The sequence below is a fragment of the Entelurus aequoreus genome, linkage group LG15, assembly GCF_033978785.1.
Source record: "Entelurus aequoreus isolate RoL-2023_Sb linkage group LG15, RoL_Eaeq_v1.1, whole genome shotgun sequence".
Lineage (NCBI taxonomy): Eukaryota > Metazoa > Chordata > Actinopteri > Syngnathiformes > Syngnathidae > Entelurus > Entelurus aequoreus.
Genome location: NC_084745.1, coordinates 46,228,396 through 46,254,078, shown reverse-complemented (window position 1 = coordinate 46,254,078; position 25,683 = coordinate 46,228,396). Strand labels below are relative to the sequence as shown.

The following is a 25,683-nucleotide window of genomic DNA, read 5'->3' as shown; positions in this document are numbered from 1 at the left end:
ACCAGCAGCCATCAGAGGCAAAGGGTGAAGTGTCTTGCCCAAGGACACAACGGACGTGACTAGGAAGGTAGAAGGTGGGGATTGAACCCCAGTAACCAGCAACACTCTGATTGCTGGCACGCCGTCCCTATATAAGTCGCACTGGAGTATAAGTCGCATTTTTGGGGGAAATTTATTTGATAAAATCCAACACCAAGAATAGACATTTGAAAGGCAATTTAAAATAAATAAAGAATAGTGAACAACAGGCTGAATAAGTGTACGTTATATGAGGCATAAATAACCAACTGAGAACGTGCCTGGTATGTTAACGTAACATATTATGGTAAGAGTCATTCAAATAACTATAACATATAGAACATGCTATACGTTCACCAAACAATCTGTCACTCCTAATCGCTAAATCCCACAAAATCTTCTTCCTCGTTGTCGCTCCTGGTATGTGCCGCTAGCGCCCTTTCTTTCTGCTGCCCGATCGCCGTTCTCTGCTGCATAATTCACTACGTCCAGTTTGTAATCTGCAGTACATGATTTCCTTTTCGGTGCCATTTTTGTTCAGCCCTTCTCAGTTTTTATAAGTTACCGCCAATGTTGATATGATCCACTTTAATAGCTACGGCAGTAGCATATAGCAGTTAGCATCCCATGAACCACAATGCACTTCTGCCATGACCCTCCCCCGCCGAATTCTTATTGGTTGAGGTGTGTGTGACGATTGCTGACATTTGCTTCGTCTGTTCCGTAAATTAGATAAATAATATTATTTGATATTTTACGGTAATGTAAAGTCGCTCCTGAGTATAAGTCGCACCCACGGCCAAACTATGAAAAAAAACTGCGACTTATAATCCGAAAAATACGGTAGTGTTTTCTCAAGATTCCATCTGAGGTCCTCTCTTTTTCATCATTCGGGCTATTCAACTGGTGGCCCACAAGTTCAGTTCAAAAAACTTTTTGCAGCAGCAGATTTTTAAAAACACTAGGGTGCTTACAAACCGCAGGTCAGTTGCAATTTTTCTGCCCATATGCGACCTGGACCCATTGGACATCCGACCCTGCAGTGTGAACGAAGCCATAGAGACGATCTTTGACTAGCTGAAAAACAGCAGAGCGATCCTCTGACAAGATAAATACACCAAAGTCAAATGTCTACTATAGAGGACGGTGGTTCTCTGTAATATACAAAATAAGACAAATAGTGAAGGGGCAAGTCTTAACTTCCTGGAAATGTGGTTGCCAAAACAATAGAGTTGAATCTAGATAGTCCAGTTTGATTGTCTTCTTGTCACTCTGCCAGCAACGAGGCCAATACGATGACCTCACTAAACCATCCAATCTCTGCCCTGTGTATTTGTTCATCTCAGTGTTTTAGCCTTTTTATTTGAGGTAGAAAGTCGCCAAAGAGAATAATTTACTTGCCATTCGCTTTGCTCTCTTATAAAACTAAAACAACGCCGTAGATTTTTACCATGTAACATTTCGGATCCAACTACGAAACTCCTGTGCGTCAGCAAACAATTTGTGACGTCACAGTCAGCAATGCATCACTAAAGCGTTTGGACTTATCGTCCACTTAAGAAAGTACTGACTTTTATTAGTCCCTCTTCGTGCATGTAAAACAAGCTTTTGGCTCGCCTCCGCCCCCCCCAGGCTTTGCTTTTTTTCCTCAACCTACTGCACCTGCTTGCCCTCTTCATCGTCATCATCATGGTGTCGCAGCACTTCCATGCTGTGCTGCTCAGCATGCTTAGCAGGGAAGGGAAGGCAAACATTGACAGGGCAAATCCATTGTGTCCTCCCCACTCAACATTTGACTTTCCCACAGTCTCTGCTGCTCCACGTCATGACGGACACTTCCTCGCATCATTTTGTCCTCCCAGTAGGAGTTGTCTACCCGAGCTGCAAAGATGCACTATGGCGTCTTTTCTTAAGGACTAAGAGTTAGGCTGTGTGGGTACTCCTTGAGGAAGACTATTTTCTGTTCCTAGTGCTTTAAACAGCATGTAGTGGCAGCAATCTCAGTGTTTCCCACACATTCATTTATTTGTGGCGGCCCGCCACGAAAGAATTACGTCCGCCACAAATAAAATTTAAAAAAATAAAAATAAATTGTATTTTTTTTTGTCCTGTCCAGCTTCTCAGGCAAATCATATAGTTGATGTAGATGCCTTTACTTTACAAAAGACAAGTGTAGGATACTTCTCTTGTTGCCTTATTTGTATTTGACCACTACTGTTTTCTGTTTATTTGTTACGGACTGTGGCAGGACACCTCTGCCTCTGTTTCACTTTATGTTGCTGGTAAATAATATGGTTGTAGTAGTAGGCTAAAGTTAAATTATTTAGTATGCACTAATTAAAGGGGCAGAGCTTTAAGAGACATTTTAGCTTTTATATTTTATAAGATATATTTTTTGTAAGAACTACAATTAATAAATATATTTCAGTGAATAACTTATTGTTCAAATATGTATATAAATATGTACATAAAGTGTTGTAATTATATTGTAAAATGGATGGAGGGATGGATGGACGTTTAAAACAAAACTGTTATTATTAATTAGTAAGTATACATTTTTTGAGCCTTTTTAGAGAAAATCATATCATTGTAGTAAATTATGCAAATTACTCGATGATGTCATGGTGACCACGCCCATAGCCACGCCCCCACCGCCACAGGTATCTTGGCAGTTTATGGGAAACACTGAATCTAGTCCTAAACCAATCAATAGAAATGCCAGGAATGAACAGGAGGAAGTGGATTTTGTATGTGTGCACCCTTTGAGGGGTAAAAAAGGAAAATTGAGAAAAAAGATGAACATTTATATCTGCACAAAACCCGAAATAAATTTTGAAAATCAAGACTAAATTTCCTGCAATTCAGTGCATTTATACAGTATATTTTTTACCTTTAGATGTATTCTCATCTACCAACCTCCTTTGGCTGTCTTTTTGACACATACTTTACTCACATTATTATCACTGAAAATGTCATAAAATAAAATTCTATACCATGCATGCAAAGAACTCCGAAAACGTTTCCCATTTGGCAACTCTTCGCGCCCTAGGTATTATACTTTCAGTGGTGTGACCTCTGTTTACAATTACGCACGTCAAAAATATACCTTCTCGCTGACTACTAATAAACACTCTAGAACTACAACTAAAGTTGTTTTGGTACCGGTACCAAAATGTATTTCAATACTTTTCTAATCTGATTTAGCACGGTTTTTGGGGATCAAAGTCTTTTTCCGGTGGTCAAGTTTTCGGCACATCATTTGTCAATAGTGCACAAATAATAGGCTATACATATATATATATATATGTATATACGAAACGAGGCCGGAATAAGATGCACGATGTAGCCCTGGTTGAGTCAAGAATGCACACACACACACTCACACACACACAGCTCTGCGAGTGTCGATGCGTGGAGATAAGGAGAGTTTCAAACACATTGCATGTGAGCCTCAGCACGAGGGAGGAAGAGCCTTGTGCACTTGAGACATGCCGCGCGCTCCTTTTGCATCTACTGTGACGCGACTTTCAATGAGCTTCCAAAACAAAAGCCAGGGGAACACAAGTTGGGGCCCTGATTAACATCTGCTCGGGCCTTTTCTTCCAACCGTGCACCTGAGCATATCCGGAATTTGATTTATGTCTACGGAGAACATGGCAGGTCAGATAGTGTGTGTGTGTGTGTGTAGAAACACTTATGTTATGCTTGAGTTAGAGAGCAGGATTACCGTGGATCCTTTGGGCATGGCAGTCTCATCTACGAGAAGGTAGAGGATGTTGAGAGCCACCAAAAGAACTGAGATTGTCTGAGGACAAGAGGAAGACTGTCAGTAAACAAACACATCCCATTTGATTATTGTTGCTGGCTATTAACGAGCATCCTGAACAGCCATTAAACACACACTGGTTCTAACCCAGACTGGTCATGAGTAAACAGCTGCTAGCTCACCCACCGTTCCTGCCAGCAGGATCAGCATCACCATGGGATACAACAAGTTCTTCTCCCAACCTGAAGCTCGCTTTCTCCTTTCTGGAAAAGACATGACATGTCTACACCAATATAGGGCCACAGCATTAGGTACACACGCGCCAGACAATGCAAAAGCTACATTCAAAATTCAGCCAACATATGCAAAGCATATTTTCTATAAGATGGCAATAGCTTGAGCAAGTGTTGCATTACAACGCATTTTAAAGGTGATAGCTACTAAATTACTCCTTGTTACTTGCCAGTGTAGATAATTAATCAATTCAAGCTTCAGCCTGAGGCCTTCACTTACAACCCCAACATATCATATCGTAGTTTTGTGTACCAAACACACACTCCTCTCATCCTCTCATCACAGTCACTCCCCTCGGCTATTTTCTTCAAAAATGAACCTCTTCCTCTATAATTAGCGGCAGTCATCATCATTACATAATACGTCAAAACTGTTATATATAATATGAAACCATCATTTATAACTATATAAATATATAGCTATGTATATATATGTTTATATATATACATAGGGATGATACTCGAAACCGGTTTTCCCGGTTGTTTGATAAGAAAAGAACCGAGTCCTCGGACTCGAATCCCTTTTTGAGAACCGGTACCTGTTATCGAGACCACTATAGTAAAGGAAAAGAGTTGATTATTTATTCGAATCCCGTTCCGACCAGAAATGCTCCGTGGGACATCACAAGAATTGACGTCATGTAGCTCAGTCATTAGGCGCAGATAGCGAAAGCAGGAAAACAATGGACGGGAAAAAGCGCTCCAAGGTGTAATAAAGTTCAAAACAAAAGCTATAATCCATCGAATAACTTTACAGAGAGATTTGAGCAGGGTACAAACACATGACGAACACTTTTACGACGAACCGGAAACATAGCAACCAGGCTAGCAACGCACCTCCTTTACGGCAGCTGTCGCAACGTTCTTAAAACAACCGCAGCACATACATATATATACAACACATCTCCCTTTTTTAACTTTTGTTTTTCTTTCCTTGTAAACAAAACAAAATCACACTGTATATGTGTTGTCTGTCTAATTATAAATAATGCAGACGAGGCGTGTTGGCTGAGTTCTTGACGTTTACTTTCACAGCGTGGCAACATGCAACACTTTTCGGGGCTAATGCGCATGCTCGTAACTCCCGTTGCATGCTGGGTAGTGTAGTTGTTATAATCTCTAGCTCATAACATTTTTCCCCCTATAAAGAAATAATGTTAACTCAATAAAGTGTATTTCTTTTTTTAGCTTTAACTTTTCATTTTTTAGCATTGTAACCACATTTGCAAACAACTTTTCTTTTCATAGAATTTTCTTTGAATAAAGAAATAAAGTGCAAAAATGTCAAAGCATCATAACAAACAGTTATGTCAAATAGCAGCAGAAGTGCACTTTTTGGAGAGCTGTATTATTTTCAGTTTTGTGCCCAAGGGACTGATTTTATTTAACACTATATTATTATTTATACACCTATTGTGATCACAGAGACAGGTTGTTTTTGTGTTACTGTATATATTTGTTTCTCTGAAAAATCCCACTTAATATACTTTGGGTAACAACAGTCAATATTTATTTATTTTATTTTATTTTTTTAGGTGGGTAACAGTCAATATTTATTTATTAGATTTTATTTTTTTATTATATAATAAAAGTGAGCTTTTGTTAAACCAAATATTGTGTGTTTTTTTCCATATACAACAACCTATCTGGACTCGATAAGAGAATCGATAAGGAATCGGTTCGATAAGAGGATTCGATAATAGGCTCGAACTCGATAATTCCTTATCAAACATCATCCCTATATACACATATATATATATATATATATATATATATATACATATATATATATATATATATATATATACATATATATATATATATATATATATATATATATATATATATATATATATATATATATATATATATACACATATAGCTGCATATTGGCAAGGACTGCACGGTACGATAAGTATCACAATATTTGAGTCACGATACGATACAGTAATGAGATCTGATGATACTGTGATATTCAACATAGTTCACTGATAAATTTATAATGCAGCTTTAAATACAAGTTGTACACTAGATGGTAGTAAAAATTACTTTGAAAAACTGAGTCAATACAAAACAATTCAAATGATCCGTTTCCATGTATTGCAATTTTACAGAAAGTGGACATGCACCTGGGGATAGGTTGACTGGCAACACTAAATTGGCCCTCGTGTGTGAACGTGAGTGTGACTGTTGTCTGTCTATCTGTGTTGGCCCTGTGATGAGGTGGCGACTTGTCCAGGGTGTACCTCGCCTTCCGCCCGAATGCAGCTGAGATAGGCTCCAGCTACCCCGAAAGGGATAAGCGGTAGAAAATGGATGGATGGATGGATGGATCAAGTTTCTTGCCACTTAAATGTCAAAAAAATACCTGTGAAATGTAATTTACCTGAATTAATCAGAAGAAAAAACTATTTTTTTAAATCTACGCTTCTAGGTGTTCACTTTTTGCAGAACGGACTCTAATATTAATAAAAGAAGCAATAATGTAAAAAAGATTATGTCTGTAAATAAATCAAGCGTGGCCGTACCGTGGGTTACCTGTATTGTCGCACCCTAAAACTGCAGTATATACACAGTATGTGGATGATATATTTCTATGTACTGTATAATATTAGCTTGTGATGGACAGTGGCATGTGTAGTGGAGTGTATGTGATGACCAGGGGGTCCCTGAATCCACTCAATTTCCAACCTTGTTAGTCCTCCTTCTCAAAGTGCAGCCGCCCTGCCTGCTCGACAAGTTTGCCAGCTGCACTTTATAAGCGCCATCCTTCTAAATTAATGACATCACTAAAAGGCTCGATACAACATAAAGTTTGCTTCTTGTCCAATATCCTAAGTGCCTATATGCCCCTCCTCAACCCCCGCCCTGCTCCCCAAAAGCCTCAGGCCTCATTTATAATACCCTAAAATGGATGAAAAATTATCAGGCAGTTCTGGTCCAAGTCCAAATGAAGAAATAAAAGCAGACGGGCAAAAAGGGCCTGTCTGTCAGCAATATGTCAAAATGCTTCTTGGGAAGCAAATATAAATTTGATTCTTAAGACAAAACACCATGCAAATACTTACCAAGTTTATTTCTCACATTTCGGATACTATCCAGTTCTTTACTGAGCTGATGGGCAAAGCCTCCTCTGGCATATGTGCCTGTGGATGATCCTGAAGAAGAAGAAAAACACCAGCTAGAATTGGGAGCAAGATGCAACCGGCGCGTTGTCTCAGTGTGGCTAACGGCCATCCATAAGTAATTCTCCTCTCCATGGCGTAAAAGCATTTATTTTAAGTATCATTATCACTTCAGGATGAGAGGACAAGGAATGCTACACATCTAACACACAAGACGCTAACCACTACAGTTTCAATGTAAAATATGGGTGATCGATCCACATCTCCATAGTACCAATACTTAGTACAGTGTCAGTTATATAAACAATACTAAAGTGATTACATTGATATTTTTGTTGTTCTTATGACAAAATCAGTTTACAAAGTCGGGGAGTAAGTACAGGAAGGCTTTAAGGGCAAAACTTTAAAAAATTAAATGGGAACCAGGAGTAGGTTTTGCTTTTGTTGTAAATTATATAGCTTTGGCCAACGATAGCGCTTTAGATACTATCGTGATAATGCATGTTCTGACACATTCTAACTGTGTGCCGCAATTTTGACAGCGACAAGCAAACAAATGCGTCCTCAATGCAATGTAACATTCTTGCTAGTGGCTAACGTCCCTCCACAGTGCAAAGCCACTTCTAGTCAGTAATCCTCGCTTCCATGGCGGCAAATAAACACAGGTATCTTCACTGGAAGACGAGGAATAGCTAAACGTGTTACACGACACACCGTAGGAGGATATGCTAACCGCAAGCTAGAACTCTTGAATGTGAACAAAGGAGGGCGGATTGATAAAAATATCAACATTAACGATACCAAGTAGTATAGTATTAGGTAGATACTCAATGGTTAGATCAATATTTTTTACTCTCAAAAAATCTTTAGTTTTTTTTGGTAATGTTTACAAACTCAGGAAATAAGTCCCATTAGGGCACACAGGGCAAAAACCAAAGTGTTTAAATCAGAGCAAATAGTATGATATAATAAACACATTCCATTGATAATAATAATAATAATAGATTGTATTTGTAAAAAGCACTTGACATTGAGCAAACAACCTCAAAGTGCTACAGTGTATTAAAAAAATTAAATTAAAAGATAATAAAAATAAATAAAAAATTATAAATTAGAACAGCCTAATAGCTAGAACTAGTATGCATATATCTAAAAAAAAGCTTTTTTAAAAAGAAGGGTTTTTAAGCCTTTTTTAAAAGCATCAACAGTCTGTGGTGCCCTCAGGTGGTCAGGGAGAGCGTTCCACAGACTGGGAGCGGCGGAGCAGAAAGCCCGTTCTCCCATTGTTCATAGCTTTGTCCTAGGAGGTTGGAGGAGGTTAGCCTGTCCGGAGCGGAGGTGTCGTGTGGAGGATTTGGGGGTGAGTAGTTCTTTGTGGTAGAGGGGGGCATTACCATGGAGGCACTGGTGGGTTAGTAGGGAGACTTTGTATTCAACCCTGAGTGGAACAGGAAGCCAGTGAAGGGATTTGAGAATTGATGTGATATGGTCATATTTCCGCACTCTCATGTGGATCCTAGCATTGTTACACCACTAAACTGTCTTCGATTATAATTGTGATAAAACCTTTTTATCATTTGATGATATTGAAATTATGAATGATCAACATTGGTATCACCAATACTGCCCCTGTAACTACTTGGTATCGAATCGATACGCAATATAATATCGCCCAAAACTAATGTAAAGTATCCAAACAACCGAAGAATAAGTGTTTATTACATTTTAACAAAAGTGTAGATAGAACCATGTTAAAACAGAAAGTAACCAGATATGAACAGTAAATTAGCAAGTACATTAATTATCATTTTGAGAAAATAATACAACCATAAATGACTTAATATGTTACCACATATTGTACACTAGAGCCAATTAAGGACCCCAGTCAAATGGATGAAATACATTTTTATGCCAGTAAGGACAGAACCATGACCTTTAACTGAGCTACCAAACTGTGATTATTGTGTACCGTTACACCTCAAAGTTAACAGCCTACATATTCAGATTTGTTTCACCTTGTCGGAAGAGAAAAACAACATCCATTGGCTTAAATTTAAAAAAAATGTCAGGGACAAGCTCACCAACCAGCTCATTCCCAAGGGAACTGGTGTGTTATTTGTGTGCTTCACAAGTCAGCCGGTAGATCAATTGATGTGACAGATATGATGCACTTAATAGCAAATACATCATGTGAAGTAGACGAAACAAAGGACAGTATCATGACTTGATAGAAGCAGTAATGGAGCCTTGGCAGCATGTCAACTGCAGTATCATAAGTGACGTCACCGCTGACTGAAGTTAAATATATCCTGCCTTCTCTTCTGCTGGCACACTGAGTTACAGCGAGGCAGAGATGCTGAGTGAGGCTTGTGGCAGCCAGCAAAGCCACGTACCCTCTCTAACCTTTCTTACAATGACGTCACTGGCAAATATGCAAAAGAGCGCGCTGAGACAACGGTGGCTCTGGCAAGGTCGTGGTGCCGCAGAGCATCTGGACACCAGTGCTGTTGTCTGCATGTCAGGGTCCTACAAGGACAACACGTAACACTACATCCATGCACTCTCATTTCCATAACACAACCTGTTGAACTCCATTCATACAGCAAAGGACATAGGTGCATATTCCCCCTTCCTCTCTTCACACTGATCATTTACCCCCCCGACATGTTTTCCTGTCCCATCACTCCTTTGGCTGCCTTTTAATAACATGCGAGAGAAACAAACGCATTAATTGAATGACATGTCTTTATTATGCAAACAAATGCAGTCGCCGGTGAGCAGGTGTGCTATGACTTTTAGAGTTTTGGATAATTATGAGTCTTTGTATTTTATTTCTATTATGAATTGTGTTGGTTATCATTAATAACCAGCAAGAAGATATTGCATTACAGTGGTACCACAAATTTCATTTGTAATTAGTCAGAAGACGATCAACATTTTTCCCATTAGAAGTTCAGTAGTACCTCAGGATATTAGTGCCCCATCTTACTAGTGTTTTGGGCATACTTGCCAACCCTCCCGATTTTTCCAGGAGACTCACGAATTTCAGTGCCCCTCCCGAAACTCTCCCAGGGAAACCGATCTCCCGAATTTCTCCCAATTTTTACCCGGACAACAATATTGAGGGCGTGCCGTGATGGCATTGCCTTTGGCGTCTGCTTTTTCTCCATACAAACAGGGTGCCGGCCCAGTCACATGTTGTATGCGGCTTCAACGAACACACGTAAGTGACTGCAAGGCATACTTGGTCAACAGCCATACAGGTCACACTAAGGGTAGCCGTATAAACAACTTTTAACACTGTTACAAATATGCGCCACACTGTGAACCCACACCAAACAAGAATGACAAACACATTTCGGGAGAACATCCGCACCGTAACACAACATAAACACAACAGAACAAATACCCAGAATTCCTTGCAGCCCTAACTCTTCCGGGCTCCAATATACACCCCCGCTATCACCAAACCCCGCCCACCTCAACCCCCATGTTTAACAATGTTTGTTTTTTTACCACCTTAAAACTTGACACAAACTGCACAGCACGCTATAACTACGGGCCTCGGAGGGTATATTGAACAACAAATCAATGATTGAAGAGACAAACATGCCATCCAAACAATACCCCGTTTGTTGACAAGAACATACAGCCATGGAAGCACATTTAATCTAATTATTAAGCAGAGGTTACACAAACCAGTAGAGATTAAAAAGAGCTGTCGTCAGAGCCGCCAAACTGCCGCTGCTACACTTTTGTTCAAATGTAAAAAGCACTTATTATTCTGTTATTTGGATACTTTATATACGTTTTGGGTAATACTACAAATGTCGGTATCGATCCAATACAAAGTAATTACAGTATCAATGCTGATACTGATACTTCAAATTTTCAAGATCATATAATGATTCTATTTTTGATCACAATTCCAATCAGACAAAAACACAGGATGGTTGATTAACAATATCATTTAAATATTCAAATTATTTTATAGTACTGGCTCTGATTTAAATCCCTTGGTTTTTGACATCAGCCGCTAGCGAGAATGCTATAGTGCGTTGAGGACATGTAAATTTTTTGACGCTGTAAATTTTCAGGAGACAGCTAACATGTGTCATCAACATGAATTATCACAATATCACAATAGTATTAAAAGCTCTATCGTCGGCCAAATCTATATCGTTATATCGAATATTGTCTATATCACGCAACTCTAGCCAACAACGTACGAAAACAACCCAGGTGTACTCCACTACACTGGGCATGTACATGGAATTATGCCAGACCATAGACCTCCTTTTCCAATCGTACCAAAAAAGGGTGATTGTGCCATGTGCCTTTAGATATAAAGCGGGCCCAAGACCGGTATGATTGGCGTAGTGTGAGTATGCCTTAGACACCTCAATACTTTCAGGTATTTCCTCCTCCCTCACCTTCATTATTATTTAGCTGAATACAATGCAGAAGACACATGCTCGTCGACAGCACCGCTTCTGACTTTTGGAATCAAAGTCTTTGGTGTGCGTCCATTGAACTTTCCGTGAACTACAAGGGAGAAAGAAAACTTCCAATGCTTTGAAGCTAGTGTGTGAGCATGTCCACAATATGTACATAAACACCTTCAGGACTGAAAATTTTGTGTTGAACAACCAGATGATGACCAAAGTTCTCCTTTGTGCCCCTGAATACATGAAAGGCACGATAAGCAAAAGATTGCAAATTTTCTGTCAAAGTGTGGAATGAGGCGCTCAGGTGGCACTGTATGGAGGAGGCTGGCGTAGTATTTAAAAACATGCACTATCAGGGCCTGATCTGCCTTACCTCCGTGGTGTGAAAAGACTCTCGTCCTCTTCATTTGTACACTTGGTTGCATGCTTGACTTAATATTAAAGTAGGTTTTGGAACGTGGCCCAAATACTTCCTGCTTCTTGACATTATTCAGTGTTAACAAGGAATTTTCACCGGGGGGGGCATGAACAGGAAATGCAGGCTCAGGGCAAAAGAAGACCTTCTCCATTCTCTCACTTCCTCAGACTTTTTGCCTGATAGCAAAGTCAAAGAGGGCAAAGCGGGCGCTCATTTTAATATCCGTGTGGAAAAGTCAATCAGTGACTACGGACGTGAGCCAAACCTTCTCGTCAAAGATGATTTTCCATACCATTAGCCATTCCGGCCTGACATTAAATGCAACAATTCGTTTAGAGTTTTTAAGTGAAAGCTTCAAATATTTGCAAACTTAAAGCATAGTTCTTGTCATGGGGAGGCAGCGACATGTCCATGTCCATGTCAAGTGTGTGTGTGTGTGTGCCTGCTAATTGATACCAGTGTGGCTCCATCCCACCCATAAGGGCCATCAGACCCCACCGCTCCCTTTTAATGTGCCAACACGTCTCCGACAGACATACCGTTTAATCTCCTCTGAAGGGCTTCCTCTTGCAAATGGATGCAGTAAATCTGCTCATCCAGGTCCTCCAGGATCTGAAGAGGACATGAAATGGGTTATAATTAGGCCCAAAGTGGGACTGGAGAGATGGCAGATGGGAGAATGAGTCGGTGACGTATTTGTAGTCCTGCTGGATGCAGGAAGAACGCTTTCAGACTTGTGCCTCACTTTTTTAAAGTTCTCCTTCAAGAATTGGATTTGATTGTAGAAACATTTTTTAAGTAACATGTATATTTTCTTGGGCTGTAAAAGATAACACGATTATAACAAGTTAGGGATGTAACGATAAACTGTATCAATGATAACCGCTGTAGAACTCCTGAGGGTTAGTACTACCGTTTTGAATTACAATTATCAAAAAACCGTGATTGATCACTGCACTTTGATAAACTCACGGACTGACTGGCGCCAGCTCACTATCTTCAACGCCACCATGAAAATAAGGCTGCAGCTAACGATTATTTTTCTATCGATTAATCTATAGATTATTTTTTTCGATTAATCGGTTAATCTATAGATTTTTTTTCGATTCGTCTATAGATTATTTTTCCTTTTACCGATTATTTTTTATTTTATTTTATTTAAAATGAAGATGAAAAAATAAAAGTAGGCCAGTTTTTTCAAAAGGCATGGCTTTTATTTACAAAAAAAAAAGTATGGCCACTCAGTCAACATTGACAACAACATGACAAAATATTCTGTAACAATGTAAACATTTAAAACTTTTAACATTTAACAAAATTAAAAGTAGCTTATTTGCTTTTTAATGTGCAAATATAAAAGTAAACATCCAGTGCAAATCTTAATATTCTGCAATAGTATAAGCATTTCAAAAGTAAAGGTATTGCTTATTTTGCTTTAAGATAAACATCCAATACAAAAAAGTGCAAAACGAAATATTCTGTAACAAAAGTGTAAACATTTCAACAAAAGTGAAAGTATTGCTTATTTGCTAAAATGTGCAAAAATAAAGATAAACATCAATACAAAAAAGTGCCTATCTAAATATTCTGGAGCACTGTAAACATTAAGTATTGCTTTTAAAATGTGCAAAATAAACATCCAGTCCAACACAGTACACAATAACCAATTCTACTCATTCCAGTGAGTGACTAACAGTTGTAATGAAGAAAGGTTAGCATGTCTACTTGCTTTGCTTCTTTTCTTGTTTACAATATTCCCAGCAGCTGAAAATAGGCGCTCAGAAGGGGTCGATGTGGCTGGAACTGAGAGCTAATTAGCCTTCACCTCAAGCCAGGACTGCGAGTGAGCTGAGCTGCAGTTTAAATTTCTAGTAGGTCAACGGGCTCATAGTGATGTTACTAGTAGTTGACTGGGAGGTGTTTATTATCATTTGGGGAGAGTCCGCTGCCTGATGCTCACCTATCTGCTCCACGCTGAAGCGCTGACTACATGCGCTCTGAATACGCACTGCTGATTGGCTGATAATGCTTCGTGTGTACCAATCAGATGGTTGTGTGGGTGGGACAATGCTGCGTGTGTACCAATCAGATGGTTGTATGGGTGGGACAATGCTGCGTGTGTACCAATCAGATGGTTGTGTGGGTGGGACAATGCTGCGTGCTGAGACAGAGGCAGCCGCAGAAGGAGCAAAGCAACTTGTTAAGACTTTAGCAGCTAAAGTTAGCTTTAGCTTAGAAACTCGTTCGGTACAACCCCGTACCGAACCGAAAGCCCCGTACCGAAACGGTTCAATACAAAACACATAACGTTACACCCCTAGCAGATACAAATGACACATTCATGTTTTTGTGTAATGATGACAACGTATGCTAACGCGGACGATTGACTAGTTGATGGTTGATGGTTTTCTTTTCAAATGTTCGTTCATAGCCGTTGTGCTGCTATGATAGGCCATTTACGCTCGACACTGTGCATACAACAACATTATTAGGCTGTGTATTGAAATACTCCCACACTTTTGACGACTTTTGGCGTGCGTTTTTCCCCTCGCTTGCACAGTCTGCTTTGCGCTCCGCCATGACGGTAGTGTGACGTAATTATGCGACGCGTCGACGCACAAAAACGGCGTCGACGTATTTACATAACCGATGACGTCGACTACGTCGACGCGTCGTTTCAGCCTTACATGAAAACAAAAGACATTAACGTAATCTAAACTTACATTGTGTACATTGATCCTACAAGCTTGAAACAAAGTGATCGTTCTATGCTGGTGTTTTTACGGTGCGTTCAAGGGCCGCTGAACAGAGTAGAACGCCACCATGCCCGCCACACATAATAAATATTAATAACAGTCACACACTTTTCACCTATATACATCTTAAAGTGCCACAGTAAAAAACAATATTTAAAACAATAAAAGTTCAGCTATGAAAACAGATACACTACCGTTCAAAAGTTTGGGGTCACCCAAACAATTTTGTGGAATAGCCTTAATTTCTAAGAACAAGAATAGACTGTCGAGTTTCAGATGAAAGTTCTCTTTTTCTGGCCATTTTGAGCGTTTAATTGACCCCACAAATGTGATGCTCCAGAAACTCAATCTGCTCAAAGGAAGGTCAGTTTTGTAGCTTCTGTAACGAGCTAAACTGTTTTCAGATGTGTGAACATGATTGCACAAGGGTTTTCTAATCATCAATTAGCCTTCTGAGCCAATGAGCAAATACATTGTACCATTAGAACACTGGAGTGATAGTTGCTGGAAATGGGCCTCTATACACCTATGTAGATATTGCACCAAAAACCAGACATTTGCAGCTAGAATAGTCATTTACCACATTAGCAATGTATAGAGTGTATTTCTTTAAAGTTAAGACTAGTTTAAAGTTATCTTCATTGAAAAGTACAGTGCTTTTCCTTAAAAAATAAGGTCATTTCAATGTGACCCCAAACTTTTGAACGGTAGTGTACAATACTAAAAGACTATCAGTGAAGCAAAAGAAACAAAACATGCAAAATTGTGGGTTTTCTAACAGTGTGTCTATTTATTTTAGTTATTTAAAGAAAAATAACTTAGTGAAAACAGTACCTTTTGAGCACATTCAACAATATCGCAATAATAATGACAACCGTTTCATCACAATTACCGTGGCTGGATGGATGAAATTTTCATATTGTTACCCCATACCGTCTTAACAAGTTTTATTACCCTCGGTCCATCCCACAGTGTGGAAAGATGCAGCTGAGTTACAGTTGCTTTTGCGCCACAAGCGGGTAAAAATTGCTAGCAAAAATGAACAAAGGAAAGGGTACATTGGATGGCAAGCCCAGCCCATAAGTCCCGGCAGGTCGCTCTTTCGACAGGAACAATGCCATTTCTATCTACAGTAGGGATGGGCGATTAGGCCTAAAATCTATATTGCGATGTATATTGCAGCCTCTTGCGATAACGATATATATTATTGTGTGTATGAACGATAATAGAAACATTTCAAAACGGGTTTCAAAGGCTCCTAATTTGGCTGCTGGTGCTGTAACATATTGCATCATCTCCAGTTGTATTAGTTTCTCAAAACTTTTATCAATATACTTACTAATTAATTGTTAATATCTAGTTACTTTTGTTGTAACATAGTTCTACACTTCTGTTAAAATGTAAGAATCACCTATTCTTCTGTTCGGATACTTAACATGAATTTACAGGGGCGGTATTGGTCATACTTCAAATGGTCAAGATCATTGAATGATTAAATTTTTGATTGAAAACAATTGTAATCAGACAAAAACACAGGATGATTGTGTAACAATATCTATTATATATTCAAATTATTTCATATTGTTTATTCTGATTTTAAATTTAGTTTTTGCCCTCAAAGCCCTCCTGTGTCCAGGGGCTTATTTCCTGAGTTTTTAAACAATAGCAAAAACAAAAAAATGTTGATTACAAAAAATATTCATGTTACAACTAGTATTGACTAGGGATGGGAATCAAAAAAAGTTTTTTGTTCAAAACCGGTTCACAGTGTATCAATTCCTTCGAATCACCTGCCAATTTTTCCAAACGATTCCATAACGTTTCCTGTGGGATGGAATGACAGCAGACAGCAACATGGCTCCCAAAAAAACCTCTGTGTTAAGATACCAGTTTGGCGCATTAAGGACATAAAATATGGATTGTTGTTTGGTAATGTAATCTGTGATGTTTCTACTAGGGCTGGGCGATATGGCCTTTTTCTAATATCTCGATATTTTTAGGCCATGTCACGATACACGATATATATCTCGATATTTTGCCTTAGCCTTGAATGAACACTTGATGCATATAATCACAGCAGTATGATGATTCTATGTGTCTACATTAAAACATTCTTGTTTATACTGCATTAATATATGCTCATTTTAAACTTTCATGCAGAGAGGGAAATCATAACTGAGTCAATTGACCAAAAGTGTATTTTTTAAACGGTTATTAGGCAGTGGCGCAAACATTCATGTCATTTCCAAAACAGAAAGTGCAAGATTGTCAGAGACATTTTAAAACAAGCTATGAGTGCACTTTTGTGCATGATGTCACTAAGACGACATATCAAAACAACACTAAATAAAGTGCACTTTTTGTACAGAACGCCACTATAATAGTTTAAAACAAATAAAGTGCACTTTTGTGCATGATGTCACACAAGATATTTCAATTACTGTCAAATAAAAATGAGCTGCATAATAGGAAATCAAATTGTGTATGTCCTTCGCTATGTGGTAGGTTACTGCAGACGTTCTCTCCTTCTGTTGTTGACTATTTTTTTCATACGGTGTTGATGTGGAAATGGTTGCCTCTGCATTTTGTTGGTGTGGCACCGAACGGAGATGTTGACATGCGGAGTAAGCACTCTTCATTCTCTAGCAGGTGACTTTTCAAATGATGCTACATATTAGCAGTAATGCTACTTTTTGTAGCAACGCTTTTGCCCCACACTTGACAAATTACGGTTATCTGTTCGACATATTCCCACTTGAAGCCAAACCACCGCCAGACGATGGACCCCCTGCTGATTTTCTTGGGAATTAATTCTTCCTTCATTTGTTACCAGATTCGCACCTTCTCTCTCTCGTATTACCACTCGCACCACAGCTAACGTTACCCATGCTGCTACCTCTCTACTTCACGAGGGCGTATACGTATGTGACGTATGTAATAAGGTGCGCTTGTTTAAGTCTCTGTGAGAAGGAGAGACAAGAAAGAGTGAGGAACGCCTGTACTGTAATGCCCGCAGCTAAAAGCAACTGCGTGAGAACGTATACTCGAATATCACGATAGTAATTTTCTATATCGCACAGAGACAAACCCGCGATATATCGATACACTACCGTTCAAAAGTTTGGGGTCACATGGAAATGTCCTTATTTTTCAATGAAGATAACTTTAAGCTAGTCTTAACTTTAAAGAAATACACTCTATACATTGCTAATGTGGTAAATGACTATTCTAGCTGCAAATGTCTGGTTTTTGGTGCAATATCTACATAGGTGTATAGAGGCCCATTTCCAGCAACTATCACTCCAGTGTTCTAATGGTACAATGTGTTTGCTCTCTGGCTCAGAAGGCTAGTTGATGATTAGAAAACCCTTGTGCAATCATGTTCACACATCTGAAAACAGTTTAGCTCTCTACAGAAGCTACAAAACTGACCTTCCTTTGAGCAGATTGAGTTTCTGGAGCATCACATTTGTGGGGTCAATTAAACGCTCAAAATGGCCAGAAAAAGAGAACTTTCATCTGAAACTCGACAGTCTATTCTTGTTCTTAGAAATGAAGGCTATTCCACAAAATTGTTTGGGTGACCCCAAACTTTTGAACGGTAGTGTATATCGCCCAGCCCTAGTTTCTACCTATATAAATGCGAGAACATCAGTTGAGGATTATGAAAGGGGTTGTGGTTATTAGTTTTCAATCACAGAGTGTTCAGCAGGCTGATCGCCCAGCAATATTAGACTTTATAACAACATAGAGAAGGTTAAGACACCATCATGCAGCAATGTGAATATGATTAACTTGTATAACACGTGACGTACTGAATATCTGACAATTAAGGCATGACTGTAACAATCCACATTTGGTGTTATTAATGCGCCAAGCTGGTATCTAAACATGGAAGTATAGTTCCACCCCTCTGAATGCTCCAGCAGCAGGGTATACAAAATCTGGCACAACACCGGCAGAGGAAATTTTTTGAGTGTTTTTTTCCATTTTGTGTTGAGATGTTTACAAAAGCATGTTTAATAAACAAGCATTTGCATTAAGCAAACAAATTGTGCAGTCCCATGTTTATAGTATTAAAAACTTGAAAATTATCCGTAAAAGGTACACTTAAAATGTCGACCAATCTTTAATTAACTGCAAATAATTATGAATTAACTACAGACAAAATGCGATAAATATTGAGTCAATATTTTAATAAATTGACAGCCCCTAATATTTTCAATTTTGTGTGGCTTCAGAGGTGATATTGTTTAAAAGGCTTCCAAATTTTGAGATTCCACTGAGTCAGTAATGCTGATGAATGACTTACTGTTGGTTTGACAAGTAACTGGCCCATGACTGTGAACATCCTTGACAATCCCACAGGAGTGCACACTAGAAGAACAACAACAAATGAGACATATACCCAAAGACACCACATACTGTACGTTTACGTGCACTGAAGTCCATTCTCAAAATAGTTGTGTCCCTCCATTTTTACACTTCAATGTGAAGTCTTTGTTTACAACCATTGTTGAACAAACATTTTGTTCCTCCTCAACACTAGAGGGTGATTTTAGTCATTTCAGTTTGTTTAGCTATGTGGATGGAGAAAGAGAATCCTACATGCTCATAGCGGTCAAATAGATAACAGCTTTCTACGGCTCCTATGGTGAGTCTGCAATGTTTCAATGTGTAGTTAGAGGACATCCACTTTGGTTTCCTGTGGTTATGGTGGTCCTCAGAGACATAGAAAATTAAATAACCATTACTATGTCACTATTTAAAAACAAACTTTCTGAATTGAGCAAATTGAATTTAGAGATTACATTGTTATGCATTCTTGTCACTCACTAAAATATAATTTATTGAGAGAAATATACAGTACTATTTTTGTTACGTACCATCGTTATTGTTTGTACAAACCAAATACATTATTTTCACTCTTTTTGAATACAATAGTGACGTAATGTAATAACGATGTACAGCATTTACTTTGGAGAGCAGACTTCTATGATATCTTCTTTCCTCCTCCGTCAAACAAACCATCGGCAGCTTTCCCATATTTTCATGGATAAACGTCCACCGTTTATATATTATTTTACATCCCTTGCTAGCATTACCTGCTTCCATACGCTGTAAACTACGCTCTAACTGCTTCACCAAGTCGACTGCATTCTCATTCATGTTTTTGATAATGTCTTTTTGTACTCAATAAATATCATACACTTTTTTTGAGCACTGCCCTTCACACTTACTTTGTTCCCAAAGTTGAAAAAACAAAGATATGTCTATCTATAGGTATAGCTAGCAAGTAACGTTTTGTTTTGGTTACATTATCAGATTATTTTGAACATGCATACTTATTTACAGTTTCACATTTCAACTTGTCCAAAAAGCATTAGAAGGAAGCAGAGCTAATTTAACCGTACCACTTTTACTGTCATAACAAATGTTAACACTTCACTTCCTGTAGTCAATCTGTAACACAAAACATAAATAAATAATAAAGTTGACATGGATAGATAGTTAACAGTAGGTTGTTGCATAATTTTTTGATTTCATTTATCAATAAGGTTCATACCTGTACTTTGTACACACTAAGTTTGAGCAATTTCTTAAACCGGAACAAATTAATTGGTTGTTTGAGTTTTTTGCTCATTCCATTCCATAATTTTAAGAAGGAAAAATTAATAAGGTACAACTTAATAAGGTTTTAAGTGTTGTATGCACTTGTTGTATGTTAAAGAAGAACTGCACTTTTTTTTTTAAATTTTGCCTATCATTCACAATCCCTATGTAAGACAAGAACACATGTCTTTCTTTTTTTAATTCATTCTAATTTGTAATATATACAAAATCCAAAAACCGCTAACAATACCCCATTTACATGTTGTGACCTAAAAAATTAACCAAGTAATAGCAATATTGCTATTGAGAGCGCGAACGAACGCTGAGGAACAACTTTTAGCGGCTCTGTGATAACAGAAAGATAACTAACTACTAAAACTATTGACATACTGAGTCAGTGAGCCTATGAATTGGTAAAGGTTAATTCAAGATTATTGATCATGTCTCCTACTTGGATTGTAAAATGTTGTGGCCATAAACTGAGAAAGTGGTCAACTTTGACATTAATCCTATACCCGGAGATCACTCAAAAGACACAAAGACGCCCGTTTGCGGGATGACTGACTACTTTTTCATCTAAAACAATAAGATATAAACATTCCATCAGTCGTCATCCCAGTGAGAGCAGATATCATAAAGTGATTTTTTTATTATGTTCAAAGTTTTCATTTTTTGTTTAGCGCCCACCAATAGTGCTACTTGCTGGATCTGCTTATCACTCACCTTCAAAAACTTTTAGCTGATCCTCTGTATATTCAGATTCAAAAATATAAGGTTCCAGATCATTATTTGCCCCTGAGTAGTAGTAGTAGTAGTAGTAGTAGTAGTAGGAAATAGCTAACATTGTGATGCGTCTGTGCAATTAATGTGCCGCCATATGCTTAAAATTACCAAAATACATAAATATTACATGTTATTATTAATGTGCCAGTTACTTTATCACATACAGTATATACTAAGTGTTAGGTTATGTCGGTCTTGAACACCAAAATGCAGAGACGGCAGCCGTAGCCCAGGTAAACATTATTTTAATGTCAAAACACAAAGTAGCTAAAGTGCAGCTTGGAAGTGCACCGTGAACATGCACTAACAAGAAACAGCAAACAAGAGTCTATGATCGAGCCCTGAGTACAGGGCAGACTGGTTTATAAAGGAGCCTGATTGGCTACATGAAACAGATGAGTCCAGATTGCCAATCAGGGACTTGTGAGGATGACAGCGCTCAAGCCAGAAGAGTGGGGTGAAGGCAAATAGGATGTAAAATGAAAATAAAAGCGCAGGAAAGGAACTTAATACAGAAATAAAGAAATATACAAAATAAAATTAGGCCTGACATCATAGGTCCTGACATACAGCATGAATATAAAACGATGGAGGTTTTTGGAGGTTTTTTAGAGCGCTTTATCGGGGGAATATAGCGAATCCATTACCTCCATTGAATGTTGACTCTTGCTAGCGTTTATTTACAAGTTAGAATGCATAAAAAAATAAAAATGTGTGCTTGTCCCACATAGACATGATAGACAAGAACATGATAGGTTATCTAATGCTAACAGATATCTAATGCTAACTAACAGATGTTAAAGTGATTTCCAAACAGTTGCTTTCAACCTCAATTCATGCAATAAGTCAGATTTTTTCAGTGCATGTACACATACTGACTTGATAAAATGTAAGGAAAAGGCTTACTGAGTAACAGCAGTCCTCCCATCAGAGATATACAGGAGTACAAGTACGGTAAGTAGAACTCCCAGAGATCTACAATGACAAATTCTCCATTTATTATAATTAAAAGGAACAAAACACTTCTACAGTATATGGATAAAAACGTTAGGTTGATCCCTGTAAAAGAAATGTTCATTTAGTCTGATCAAAGCTAAACGTGTCATTCAGTAGGAAGAGAGAACGTACCGTAGAGCGACTCCATGCTGGCAGCATCATTGTCAATGAGAGCTGACGCCACCCACACGATCCCCAGGATGAGCAGAGCCAGCAAGAAGAGCATCACAAAGGTCTCTAGAACGCGCGCCTTAATGCCCTGGTAGACAATACACAAAGTGCAATCAGTATCATAGAAAGTATTTGAAAAGTCATAAACATCAGATGTCATGTTTTTATTTGGCCTGACGTGCCTCTTCCTCCCATCCAGCCACACGTTCACAGCGCACAAACATGACACAAATGCTCCCACGGAGGCCCGGGTTGAACAGCTTTTTTATAAACACATATTGCGCTCTATAAAGCGGCTCTAATGGCCGTTGGCAGAGGTGAAATGAAAAAAGAAGGGGGGCATGAAAGCCGGCCGGGTCAGCTACTGTCTGCGATCAAGAGCAGGCCTCCCATCTGGGGCAGATTAGGAGCTCCTCTAGCACCGTTGTATCCTGGGTCGCGCAGACGAGAGGCTTTTGGGGTAATTTGGGTTTTCCGGGTCACAAACTGCTGAGTGGTTAATAAAGTGGCCCTCTACCTGTTCACACAGTTTCCATTCCCCCCACTGCTGGAGAGCCAGGCTGTCTCACACGGCAAGATGGATAGGCGCTGGTGTAGACATGTCAGCTCGGCATCCAGGCGCACGCTAACAAGAGCGCTCTGCCTAAATTGGCTGCACATGAGCAATTTGTTAGCAGCTAACAGAGATGGCCGTGCGGTCACTGTTCAGCGTTTGCGCAAAGGGGGCCTCCATTTGAAAGTTGCCCCTGCTAATCATGAGCTAGCCTTTAAAGAGTGCAAATCGTTGTGCAAACTCAATCACACATGCTTTTTTTCTTCATTTTCTTTTACAATCACCTGTGAAGTGCAGACCTCCACCTAAGCCATACAACCAAGTTGTAATTCCTGCAACTTGCTCGTGCTAGGATTTGTCATTTCACAGTTTGGATAAGCTTAAGCTTATCATTTGCCTCTCAGCTCTGCTTCGACAGTGAAAGCCCCAGCAAAAGTAGAATTTTATAGAGCCAACAGAAAGGAATGCGGGCAGGTTGTGGAGTGCCACAATGTGGCCAAGCTGGACACTGCAGTCACCTGACAGGCAACGTTGAATGGGCGAGTGAGGGAAGTGAGCAGGCATGAAATTAGCCTGATGAGAGCTGATGACAATTCTAATCAGAAGAAGCCGGCTGGTAGCGTCCATGAAGATCTATATGCGCATGTCTGACACGAGAAATGAACTAGGCCTTGTGCTGATTTGCGCAACCAAGCGCCTCACAGGGCGTAGTGCAGTGTGAAAACAAAAAGAGGACATGGTGAGCAAGCGACTGGCGGAGGAGAGAAGTCGGTGTCTGAGCACATCTGTCTCCCAGGAGAGGAGCGAGTAGAGGTGAGAGAGAGGAATGCTTTCAGGGACCGCAACCACATCCCACACACGCTCTTAAGGATGCACCAGGACGGGAAGGAGCCACGGAGAGGCCGGCGGCCGCTCAAGCACGCCGCTCCACCTTAAAAGCGCTGGCCATGCCATGCTGAAGGTGTATTCCCTTTAGGCCTTTCAATCATTTATAAACCTCAAAACATTAGCCATTCAGATCATTTAGGGCATAAGCAATGCTTGTCTATGGTACTATCAGCCCTACGTTTAAACCCAAAGTAGTCTCTTTTAATCTTGTCAGCAACTCAACTCAGCTTTGTTCTCACCAGAAAGTCTTGTTTTTATTTTTATGATGGTTTATAAATAGGTAGGTTCAATGAACACGTCGCCCATCAAAACAAAACTGTCAAGTGGTAAAGGCTGGCAGCAGAAAGAATAAAAAAGGAAGTTTCTATTCTTGCCATTCTAATTGTGTAGCTGAGGCTAAATATAGCGGCTCTGAAATATTCAGCATCCCCCGATCCTCGCTGTGACATTGAGCAAGGGGCTGGTTAGCAGCCGCTTCGTTGTACACCAGCGGAACAACTTCCAAGAAAAGTGTGTATGGATGGATCAGAAGCCAAAGTAACCACAACAAGAAACTTCAATTGCTGCTGCAGGATAACTGAAGCATGATCCGACATGGACTTTAATGTCAATGTTGTCTGGACAATGAAAGACAGTTTAGCTTCCGAGTTGCAGCCATCAATTCTCAGCGGGTCAGCAGGCGGTGGCAGAGATCATCCCATGGACTGTCCTTCTGCTGGCTGTCAGAGGCGTGTGGAACAAGGGCCAAGAGTGTAAGTGAGGAAGGGGGGAGCTAAAGACATGCCAGATGCCAGAGGACCTTATTAGCGCATCGTTCAAACTGAGGGCCGCACTACAATGGCCGTGTGGGAGACGCAAAGCAGGGGACACGGACGCTAGCCTGTAAAAAAAAAAAAAAAAAAGCCGCTCAATGGACTTCTAAAGTTTCTTAATAAGACTTCTCAAAAACCACGGCAGCGCATGGAAAATTATCAGCATCACGTCGTATTGTTCAAACATGACCGCTGACAACTAGTCCGGCCAAAAGTGACCACAGCTTGTTTTGATTACAAGTAGATGTTAGGTCGAGGAGCATGAGAGAAAAAACATCTTAAGTTTCTTTTCATCAAGAGGTGACCGTCAACAAACATGCTCTTCACTAATCAATCAATCACCACAGCCATCAGTTGTTGCATGCCTCAATGCTCAAAGCACGGTCCATAAAGACATGCTAGAATGACTTTGGTGTGGAATAACAGGTCCAACATTAGAGGCCTCTGACCTCAGAAGGACAATAAGAAGAGGAGAAGCTAATGTATGTGACGCCTACACTTCCTGTAGGTGTTCTCCCAGTGTTCCTTTTAGTTAGCTTGTATAATCAATGATGTCTTGATTTAGAGGAGCTATGGGACACTGAGGCAAAACTGAATCATTCAAGAAGGAAGAAAGGAAAAAAAACCTGAGCAACTCGCTTGCTCTTTTTTTTTTTTTTTTTTTAACAATTCCAGGCTCAAGCTAATATGTTACCAAGGCAACCAACATTGTAACGGACAGCTTTAGGGAGACATTGTGACCTTAAAGAAAAGGTATGTAAACACCACTTTATATTCCCGGCTGGCCCTGCCGAAAGAAGGCCTGGGAAAAATGTCTGCATGTTCAGGAGATTTGAAATAAATATCCAGGCCCCCATTGTGGAGCGCCAACAAAGACGAGTATCTTAGTAACACCACGCCAGACGTTTTCTTGCCCCTCGCCCCTCCCTCCACAATAAACACACTCCTCATCATCGGCGGGTTGAGGCTTAGGATGAGATTGATGAGGAGTTTCTTTAACTGCCAGATGAAACCTGCTGGCCCTCTGCTGGGTCAGTCAGGGG

General features: G+C 39.5%; 2 protein-coding genes across 8 annotated transcripts in view; one reads left to right on the top strand and one right to left on the bottom strand.

Moving 5' to 3' along the window:
- Positions 1-25,683, bottom strand: part of lmbr1 (limb development membrane protein 1) — a 76,654-nt gene that overhangs the window by 28,838 nt on the left and 22,133 nt on the right. For 2 of the 3 annotated variants that reach the window (XM_062021637.1, XM_062021638.1), the window contains exons 6-12: positions 22,349-22,475; positions 22,127-22,279; positions 19,137-19,201; positions 12,608-12,680; positions 7,146-7,235; positions 3,971-4,047; positions 3,746-3,823 (exon numbers count right to left, since the gene is read on the bottom strand). In XM_062021637.1, coding sequence (XP_061877621.1) covers positions 3,746-3,823; positions 3,971-4,047; positions 7,146-7,235; positions 12,608-12,680; positions 19,137-19,201; positions 22,127-22,279; positions 22,349-22,475 — 663 coding nt within the window. The remainder of the gene's footprint in view (positions 1-3,745; positions 3,824-3,970; positions 4,048-7,145; positions 7,236-12,607; positions 12,681-19,136; positions 19,202-22,126; positions 22,280-22,348; positions 22,476-25,683) is intronic. The other variant, XM_062021639.1, reaches the window with a different exon arrangement.
- The window catches only part of rnf32 (ring finger protein 32), a 282,695-nt gene that overhangs the window by 249,028 nt on the left and 7,984 nt on the right, over positions 1-25,683 (top strand). The gene's annotated exons all lie outside the window — the stretch shown is intronic.